At 41.9% G+C, this 10930-nt stretch overlaps 1 protein-coding gene across 1 annotated transcript; it reads left to right on the top strand.

Moving 5' to 3' along the window:
* Positions 1-5812: 5812 nt before the first annotated feature.
* Positions 5813-10525, top strand: LOC6606556 (stearoyl-CoA desaturase 5). Its single transcript, XM_002031321.2, has 5 exons — positions 5813-6125; positions 8427-8712; positions 8774-9110; positions 9267-9613; positions 9682-10525. The coding sequence occupies exons 2-5, from the start codon at positions 8427-8429 to the stop codon at positions 9936-9938; spliced, it is 1227 nt and encodes a 408-aa protein (XP_002031357.1). The 5' UTR covers positions 5813-6125; the 3' UTR covers positions 9939-10525.
* Positions 10526-10930: the final 405 nt, after the last annotated feature.

The following is a 10930-nucleotide window of genomic DNA, read 5'->3' as shown; positions in this document are numbered from 1 at the left end:
GGGTTCACTTTTTCACTGCTCTAATCGACGAGGTGCCATGATTTCTATGCAGCCTTTATGTCATTTAATAACTTCATTCTTAAAATGTCTTTCTTTTTATTTGACTTTGAACTTAAATTAACAACATTTTTAAATAAACTATATATCAGGCTCAAAGTGTGAAACACTTCAGCTTGCATATAGAAACCCATTAACCTTTAGTTCAAATTTTATGAGCTCTCTTATAAGATATAAAATTCATTCAAGAATATCCGAACCTTTGCAATCCCATTTACCTCTATAATTAATCTGAAATATTAGAACATTCAAATTTCTGAAAATTTCGTTGAATTCACTTCTAGAGGTTTGCTGAATTACTTTTAAAGATTTGGTCTTCAACGCAAGCTAAGCTGACTGTGAATCTCCCTTTGAATTATAGAGTTTACTGGAGACTTCGACCACATCTATACACGTTACCAATAAAATTCCACTTAGTTAGGTGCTTTAAGAGTCGCAACTGGTTTGCCAGTCTTATAGAGATGGTATCTGGTGTACAGCCAGATCTTTTTTTGCCGTCATATGTAGCTCCAATGCGGTCTCGACTCCACCTTCATCTCTTCATTTGCAGCAAAGACAGACGCGAGGTTAGCTTCGATTCTGTTGGCGTCGTTTTTTCGCGCAGCATTGGCCTTTTTGTTTGGCTTTGTTTCCATTTACATATTTTAATTGCTGGGTCTGTGGGGCTAATCGAGCTTTTCGGAGGTCCGGTCGTCAACTTGTTTACTGTTACACCTATGCGGAAGAGTTCGAGGCGGAAGTCTGGCCAAATTCACCGGCTGTGTAATGTGTAATGAGGCGGGGGATTTCCAAATTATCGGAGGGCTAGGAATCCATTCGATTATGATATATAAATAATAGGGAACCGATAGCCTTGTCCGCATCCAAGCAAGGGTCACGAGGTTAAATGTAAATGGGCATCTGGAAGCGTTCTTATCGAATTCCAATGTTTATATTCAAACCCTGTGAGCTCAGTCTCGTGTTGGCCAAAAATTGTTCTATCCGCCAAGAAATTCAATCAACTTGATCTTTAGATAAATAAATCGTTTGACGCTTGAGAAGGTTCTACTCCCATCAACGGGGTGAGAATTTAAGACACGTTTCTAACCACTTGCAGATCTAGTCCTACGTTTGATTTCCTCGATTTTCGAAACGATTGTCTGTTTAATCATGGCATCTCGTGGAATTGAAGAGTTCTTGATTAGCTTTATGACGCATATCTCTGGGCAGCATTTTATTCATCTTCGCCTTGACTGATATCGTTAAATGGGTGTTAAATGAGCTGCCCCCCGGTTTATGGAGTCGATCGACCGGTTTTCACCGGATGAAATTAAATAAGGGCCAATTTGTGACTTCGATTAGGTCGCGAATATATGTTGGGGTAACCAGTGCTCAATGGAATCACATGCATATTTATGCAAATCCACTTACACACCAGCAAAGAGTCAAGACTAGAAGCCCCCAAAATACATATCTCTGCGGACGGGCCAGAAGGCAGTTTAAAACGCCAATCAGGTTTGCGATCCCCCCAGAATTCTAAGCAGGCTCCCGGCCTTTTCGATGCTGAGCATGATCGAGTTGTTAATGAAAAGACTTCGAGCACTTGGTGACGACTTCTTTGAGCCACAAAAATCCCAACTTCCCCAGGGGCCAAGATTCTGTGCTTCGGTGTAGCTACCACACGGTGTACGGAAATGCTTATTGTTGCGCCAAAATAGAAAATATCATCGAAACTTTTCGGGCGTGGGCGAGCAGAAAAAGTTGGAGGGCACGTGACTAATTTGCTAATTTCTGCGCTCCGGCGACTTCAATTCGTTTTATGGCTTATCAATGTTTTGCATGGCTTATTCTTACACTCCGGCAATCGAATGGCCAATGCCCTGCGAACTATCCAGCAATCTTAATGCAATGTTTTACATGGGTTTCTTCTCTTCGAAGTAACTTTCAATGTCTTCGGTGAAGTTAATAACCCATAAACTTGACAAGTGTGTGTTCTTGAGATGTAGCTACAATAGTAAAACTAGTTAATATATTACTTATTAGCTAGAATAATATTGAATAGCAGCAAGATTTAAATATTTGTTGTAAGCTGACCGAATTACTTTACAAAACATGTATAGATAGTAATAATTTTACGGCCCACAACAAGTATTCAACCGCATGCCTATTTAATGGCTTTATTCATTGAATTCAACTATATTCACGAATAAATCTCCGAGCATCCAAACGTGCCAGCCACGAGTATTCATATGAATGGGCGTGGAGCTGCTGGACGAAAGAATAGTCTAAAAATAGGGGTACAGGTTTACGATCTTGTGCTAAACACTAATGGATTTGGGTTGTACGCAGCCTGACAAGCACCTCCAAATCGTAAAAGCAATGTTTGATAAATTGGCCAGCCGAACGGCCTGAGAATCGCAATGCGGCCATATTAAGTTGGTTGCGTTGTGACAAGTGACAATGAGATCGGTATTGCAAAGTCCAGGCCGCGTTGCCCTGAAAATCCATTTGGGTTGGTCTCCTTATCCGATCTCCAGCTACACAGAAGAAAAAGATACGTATAGGATTATGGCATATATTTAATAAGTATACCCATCTGATAGGGAATATAATTTGAGTTGAAGGCTTCCCAATCTGCCATCTTTCATATCTTTCAATCTTTTATTGTTGCTGATAATTACATTAATTCATTGTATCTTTTCATAACATGGGAACCAACTGAAGTTGTCTATATAATTATATGCAATTGGTCTTCACTAACTAATTTAGCAATTGATATATGCTATTAACAAATTTTTCACTTAAAATTTTATCAAGATTGTTAAACGAAGAAAAAGATGTGCTTATAGTTTTTGTATCTGTATCTTTGGTTGTTTTGGCATGTGTGTATGGACACACATCTACGGATATGTAATGAGGCTTTTGTTTGATTTTGTTATTATTTTCACGGCACATTTCAGGTGACGTGACATTGTGCTCTTCCTGCGGCAAATCAGAAATTTGCATAAATATTTGGTTAAAGCGATCGGCGGCACCTGGGTGTACTGATTTGGATTTTCACGCACTTTTGCACTTGAAAACGTTCAGAAAAAAAATCTCTCTGTCCCGACCAATTTGTCAGCGGAGGAACTGCGTCATTTGAACAGTGTTTTCGCAACAGCCGCCAGCGTGAATTTCAATTAGTTGCAATTAGTTCGGGCATCGCATCACTTTCAGAGTCTTTTGGCTTACAAGTGAAATTTAAGTTCAGGTAAATGCCGCGTTGCGTTTGGTAACGGCCCAAAAGGTTAGGGCCAGGTTAAGACGGGCCAAAAGGCATGCTCGCAGTGTACTTGTACTTAATTGTGCAATTTTCGCCACTTAAGATATTGCCAAGAACTCAAAAACACCAAACGACCTTGGATAACTCACGACCCACCGCCTCACCATTCCCTGTTCATTTTCAAGATCCTACTGCCATTTTGCCAGTCACATTCGTATGAGTTTTAACCACACTCCGCAATGACAGTCATTTAGTCAAATGTTTTGTTATTTTTTCGAATTTTAAATGCTATCTTCTATTTATTGAGGAAGGCTTCGCGGTTTGCGAGGGAGTTCGGTTGCAATTTGGCACTTGACCTTGCAATTTGCACAGTGGCTAACGATTCCGAGAATCTGTTATATTCTAGTTGCTGCGATTACTCATTTAACTAATATTGTGTTCATACCCCTTAAATAGATTAATCTGGAGTATCGGTGGCTAAGGTTAGTGTTTCTGGTTGACCAACCAGTTTATGGAAAAAAATCAGGTGGTGCTGTAAATTATTTTCCGCTGGGGGATTTTTTTAGCTGATGATCTACGGAAAAGTTTTCATTGAGATCTTTTAAATTTATTGTTTACGGTCTTCGGTTTGTTTACTTACACCCTAAAGCGTTATATTTAAATACAACTTTTTGATTTATGCTTTAATTTACCCTATTAACACAACTGTTTTTTTTAAATAGGCTTTACTTGGTTTTTAAGGCTAACAATTTGCAAAGGTAATAACTCAACTCACTTGTGAATGCTTGCACTTTTAGTAATATTTCACCTAAAATTATTTGAAGCCCCGCGATTTTGGAGCGTATTTAAATTTTATTACTTTAACTGGAAATGTGTTCCCCTCAAGTAATTATTATCTTTAATTACTTGTCCGTGTGAAGACATAAATATTTCTTGTTTTAAAATTGGTGAGCTCAACATAATAAGAGGCTTTGGAGTTTTGTTCAAATCCTCCGAGTATTTTCCATTAGCTCAATTTTTATTTAAACTACATACAACTAGTAAAACAAAATAATAATTTAATAAAATGGGTAATATGCAATCAATTTTATTTCCCATTCACAAATGGACACAAAATATGGCGGTTTAATGACTCTTTAGTGGCCACGTGTTGGAAATAAACTCTGGAATTATGCTGATTGAAATCGAAAGCCATAAAATCGTGGCATATTTGTTTATATTTTTTAGGGTAGTGCGATTACAGGCCAACTTGGCTGGGAATCGGACGGAAACGTGATGCCAAACCGGTTAACCCGGCGCTGTTTAACCCACTGAGTAACCACTATGCAATTTCAAGCTGCAAGATGCAACATGTGACCTTCGGGGCCACGAAACCTTCGGCTCGAGAAGGGGTTTTTGACACCGAATGCTGGCAGATGGCAAACAATTTTAGTGGCCGCCACTAAACAAAATTAGGCCCGGCTTAGTTCAACTTTGCGGCGTTGGTGTGAAAACCCGGCAATTATCAGAAACCGCAACAACGCGAAAACTGTCAACAAAGGCATTTTTTTGGGCCACCTCTTCTTAACCTGCGATGCGGTAATGGCTGTTTACTCAGCCAGCTCCACAAAAAACACCCAAAAGAATCGAGCCATTATTGGCCCATTTCATGAGTCGCTTGGCCAAATATTTGGACGGACTAAACAGCAATTATATGTCGGCCATGCGGCGGGGAAAATGTCTGAAAACAAACGACAAAATCAATTAGAATCTGTTACCAGTTGGCCAAAATCATCTGAATATGCATATGGAGATAAGGCCAAGGTGGCAAACTGGTTAATCGTTTGGCATATGACATACATCGCGTTATATATGGTCCAGATCCTAAGAACATTATATAATACCGAAATTCGAAAACATTTTTCCCAAGCACTTCATTAGCAGGCGGTACAAAGCCCCAAAAAAAGATGAGAAAATAAAAAAAGAAATCAAAGATCGACGTGACGCGAGCTCACTTGACCGAAGTTTGAACCGCTTGACCCGCGATGATCTAAAAAAACCAAAAAAAAAAGCACGCAATAAACTTGGCCAAATGTTGTGGCTTCACTTCGTACGTGAGCAGAGCCACTAACAGATTCATTTTCCAGGGGACTTACCCCTAATACATATCACTTCATTTCAATGGAAAGTGCAAGTGAACTGGATATTCTATGCTATCCGCCATAAGACCAAGTTCCCCAACAGCCACGCGCCGAATATTATGAGACGCATACAAGCAAAAGATATAGCCTAAGCGACCCCGGCCCCGTATATCCGAGATCCCATTTGCTCCAATACGATACGATCGCATACGATATTATACGATCCAAACCGAACCGATCCGAAACGATCGTCTTAAGAACCGAAGCGTCGGCAGAAGCGTCGAAGTCGCAGAGAGACGGCTTTAAATTTCGGTGTTGGTTAACTTTTGAGGCACTGTATCCATCCGCCAGCTCTCTCGGCCGATCAGCGTCTCAAAGTCTCAAAAAGCCAGCGTCTAACGATCGATCGCGGTGCGGTGTGCGAATTCTTTGAACTAGGCGCTTAAAAAGCACTGCCAGTTGCTACGATCCCTCATACGCCGTGCATTCATCGCGCCTCGTGGACGTGCCGTGTGTTGTGGCTGTAAAAAGCGGAGAACCCAAACAAAAAGCTATCATATATCGCGGAATCGTCCTTATCGAGGCGATTCGAAAACGAACTCTAGTGCCAACAGTGATCAAGTGTAGTGTGAGCGAACCAAACTCAGCGGATTTTGAGTTTTTCACTTGGATTTCTACAAACTTAGTTGCAAACTCAAACCTTAAAGGTGAGTCTGGGTCATATTTCTTATATGAACTGACCGATGAATGAAACCTGTATGCTTTTGGAACTATTTTTACGGAAGTCAGCAAGCAGGAAATCAAAGCCAGTTCGATTGCCCATCATAAAAGTTTGAGCCGAATTTCAACAGCTATCGACAGATAGCACTTCAATCGGCCATGTGATTCACGCACAGAGAATGGCATTTCATAGAGCAATAAATTATATTTATGAAAAGAATTTAATAAAGCGTATGAGGCAAGACCTAAAAAGTAGCAATTGCCGCCCCACGTAGCCCTCATAATTCTAAAAATTATGCTAGCCCTAAATGGAACGAATGGAATTCTATATAGTTGACTTTTGGAGTTTAGTTTCACGAATCAATTCGTTTCGAATCTAATCTCTTTTTTCCTAGCCGCAAGCGCTAATTGCGAATGCGTCAGAGTAATATATAAGAAATAATGAGTATGGATGCCACGCATAATGTGGTCATAAGCATATTAAGTCCGGTGGGATCTGCTTAGATGGAAAGCCGTAGAGTCCGTCCAGACCAGACCAAAGTCACGTTCCCAGTTTCAGTTCTGGGCTCCATCATGACTGAATGTATATTTGGTATGCGAAAAGCGTTTCCAGCTGCGTGCGCTGCTCGAATCGATCAATGGAGCTCCTCCCGTGGTATCAATCACACCCCGCATTAGATTTGAGTCAGGTCCCATAACTATAAGCTTTCGCATTCTATTTATTACTTCGACAGTGCTCTGTGACGACTTCCCGTCCCAAGAAACGCTGAGCACGAAAACCCACAGATGAACCCAAAGTATGAAGACACATTCTGCCAAAAACCCCCCAAAACTCGTTGGCAACACCAACCTTGATTCGGCGTTGGAGAACCCGAAACAAAAGCAATTCTATACATAAATTTATCGCGGTTACTTAACTATGCTAATATTCCGGTAAGGATGATTGAGCGCTGGACTCATCCGAGTATCGGAATCGATCTGAAGAAGACCCGTGGCAAAACTAGTTTAATTCAGCCAGCGCGTGGCACCTGCATGATATTAAGTTGATCGCGAGCTTTATCGTATATTCAATTACATTCCCTAGCACCTGATAACGAATTACCTCCTAATAGTGGCTGTAATTTCCAGTGGTTTACATATCGTACTGGGCCAAAGGCCACCTAGTCCGAAAGACCGATTTAAGCAGGCGAATAAAATTCAAAACACCCGAATTGACATTGAACCGCGGAGAGTTAATGGCTTCGAATCTATGCGCACAGCTAGCAGTAATAAGAATACTTTTGTTTTGAATCCATACGAGACATGCAACCACTCTGAGGTCAACCGGTTGTCTAATTTATCTATTCTAGAGAGTTGAAGATCAGCCATTCAGCCATTTTGGCCAACTTATTTTTGTTGCCAACTCTATGTGACGATGTCTCAGCACCCGCAATTATTTAAATGTCCCAGAGACGGAGATTTGAAAATTGCACGGCTACAAAGTGCATATTGTGTGGTGCCATTAAATGGACCCAGAGGGCGTATGCGCAATGTGTCGCACTGAACTTTTTCACCTAGCCCCTGCTCATGAATTAATTCAGCTCTGCATAAATAACAAACTTATTCAAATTCGCAAACTGTCTGCCTAAATCACCAATGGCTTTGGACTCCTCAATGCATTTCATAGAATTTTCCACGATTTTCCAGCTTATATGCAGTATCGTATAAAATGATCTTGAAAGAACCTTTACGCTTGGGGCACAACTATTGGGGTTCTTGACCAACCTTTTCTGGTTTTCAATGATAGACTGAAACGTACGTTTGTAAAGAATGGATATGCAAATATCCATTCGTCGTGTACAACATAAAAAAAAATATTGATAGTTTTTCTGCGGGGATTTTGTTGTTTCGATTTATTCGGCTTGGGTTTTGGATTTCGTTTTATTCGGAATTCTCTTTTTGCGCTTCCGGCTTGCTATTTTTTTATCAGTTTTGAGTATCATTGAAGCTGGCCAACTGCCGAAGGTCGCCGATCGGCACTCACCTCAATTGTGGACCATAATTAGTCGTGCAGCTGGGGTGATGCCTTCCATATGGAGATCCATAGTGCCATAGTGATATAGCAATGCGTCCTGCATTTAAATGAGGGAAAGCACTGCCACAGAGGAGCACCCACAGATAGATTTGCATCTCCGTGTGGGCTCCACATAGTCGAGACGACAGGCTATAAATCAGAAAGACGAATACTATTGAATGCTAATGGGGTATACTAATTGCTGAATATGTATCTTTTCCGGTTACGCTTGCAGATGTCGCCCAACATAATAGGCAGTACCTTTATATTGGCCGAGACGGCCATTGCCGATGGCAACAACAACAAAATGGCCGCCACACCAGCCGCTTCCGCCGCCCCTCCAGCAGCCGCGCCCAGCCAGAAGTTGGCCAAGAAGGCGGAGGCCAAGACGCCCGAGAACAAGCCCTACGAACTGGAGATCGTGTGGCGCAACGTGGGACTCTTCGTCATCCTCCACTCGATGGCCCTGTACGGTCTGTACCTGGTGTTCGCCGAGAGTGCCTACTGGGAACTCTTGCCAGGTGAGTCTGAGTATCACCGCGTTCCGTCTTTGCCTTACTAAGCTTCTGGGTTCATCTGCAGTCTATGCCACCATGTTCCTCGGCGGTCTCGGCATCACGGCCGGAGTGCATCGTCTGTGGTCGCACAAGGCCTACAAGGCTAAGCTGCCACTGCGCATCTTCCTCATGCTGTGCCAGTCCCTGGCCTTCCAGAACAGCATCTGGGAGTGGACCCGTGACCACCGTGTGCACCACAAGTTCACCGACACACACGCCGATCCCCACAACTCCCGACGCGGCTTCTTCTTCGCCCACATGGGCTGGCTGATGTGCAAGAAGCACCCCGATGTGACCAGCAAGGGCAAGCAGATCTCCATGGAGGACATTGAGCAGGATCCCGTCGTTATGTTCCAGAAGAAGTAAGTAGTGTGCTTTCAATAATGTTTTCTTGAAGTTTGCTAAGTAATGAATGAACAATGAACAATAGTCAATGTTCCATTGATTCTAAGGAGTTGCAATTATTCTAACTTTAATCCCTCTATTTTATGTACTTATACCACTTATTATTTTCGTAGAATGTACTTTGTGGTGATGCCCATCTGCTGCTTCGCCCTGCCCATGATCTTCCCCTACTACGTGATGGGCAGCTCGCTGCGCGTCTGCTTCTTCACCTGCTCCATGCTGCGCTTCTGCCTGTCGCTGCACTTCACCTGGCTGGTGAACAGCGCCGCCCACTTCTACGGCATGAAGCCCTACGATGTCAACGTGAGCGCCATGAACAACAAGCTGGTGTCCACCCTGACCATCGGCGAGGGATGGCACAACTACCACCACGTCTTCCCCTGGGACTACAAGGCAGCCGAGCTGGGCACCTACAGCTTCAACTGGACGACGGCATTTATCGATGTGATGGCTAAAATCGGTAGGTTCTGCTGCGCTCTATGCCCTTGCATATTTACTAACACTTACCTTTATCTTTATCTCCCACAGGACAAGCCTATGACCTGAAGTTTGTGTCGCAGGAGATGGTCTACAAGCGAGTCCTTCGCACTGGCGATGGCTCCCACATTGCCGCCCTGCTGGATGCCAACAACAACAGTGCCATTCCGACCAGCGAGCTGGTGGCCCACCTGGATCACGAGAAGGAGGAGCACGCCATTTGGGGATGGGACGACAAGGATATCAGCGAGGAGGATCGCAAGGGAGCCAATGTGGTGAACAAGGAGTCCGAGTGCAAGCTGGATTAGAGATCGGGGACCAGTGGGAGTTCACCCAAAACGAACACACTTCTTGCTGCCACATCGGGTCTTCAGTATTTAATTATATTAATTGCCTATTCTCCGTACTGCCTGCGTATCTGAGTGGTGGCTGTAAACTAAAAACTGAAAATAACTACCTAAGGGGGATTCCGATCGTGGGACCCGGTATGATGGCAGCAAGGACATCTTATATATCAATGGCTTCAATTCCAAATACTACAAAACAAATGAAAACTATTCGAGATTAGTCAATGCAACTCGTTCGCAGCAACGGAGTGTTAAAAAAAACCTGCACCCTATTAATTCTCTACACAATCCGTATCTCGCACTTGTCGTTCGGGGATAATGAACACATCTGCCACCCTCTCCCTCTCCATATCTCTATCTCTATTTTTATATATTAATAACTGTATATTTACGCAAGAGGTTCTAGAATTAAGCGTACCTGCTAAGATCTATTTTAAGCATCGACTTTTATGTGTGTGTACATTGTGTTAGTTATGTAGGTCTAAATTGTACATTTCAATCCAACTATTGTTGAAAATTATAACAAAAATTATAAAAAACCAAACAAAAAAAATTGTAAGAAACTTATTATCGGAAAGGGATGAAATACGCAATACTTCTCAAGATCCAAATGAGTGTTTAATTACTTAATTGATTAAATATTTGCATAGTGAGAACTATTTGTAATGGTGAGTAAGTACAACATATCAATAAACATTACTAAATTTGTTTAACTCCAAATGAGTGTTTAATTACTTAACTGATTATGTAATGGTGAGTAATAACAACATATTAATAAACATTAATACATTTGTTTAACTCGTGCCTACTCTCGGTTTCTAAATGTTTACGACTTCTACTGTTTATAATTGCTGTAATTATATTTTGAAGTACAATAAATTTCCCCATTTCAAATTTATTAGGTGTCATTAACCTTTTAACACCTTGAAAGGGCTTTAATTCTGTAGTTAGTT

The sequence above is a fragment of the Drosophila sechellia genome, chromosome 3R (genome assembly GCF_004382195.2).
Source record: "Drosophila sechellia strain sech25 chromosome 3R, ASM438219v1, whole genome shotgun sequence".
Lineage (NCBI taxonomy): Eukaryota > Metazoa > Arthropoda > Insecta > Diptera > Drosophilidae > Drosophila > Drosophila sechellia.
This window is presented reverse-complemented; position numbering and strand designations above follow the sequence as displayed.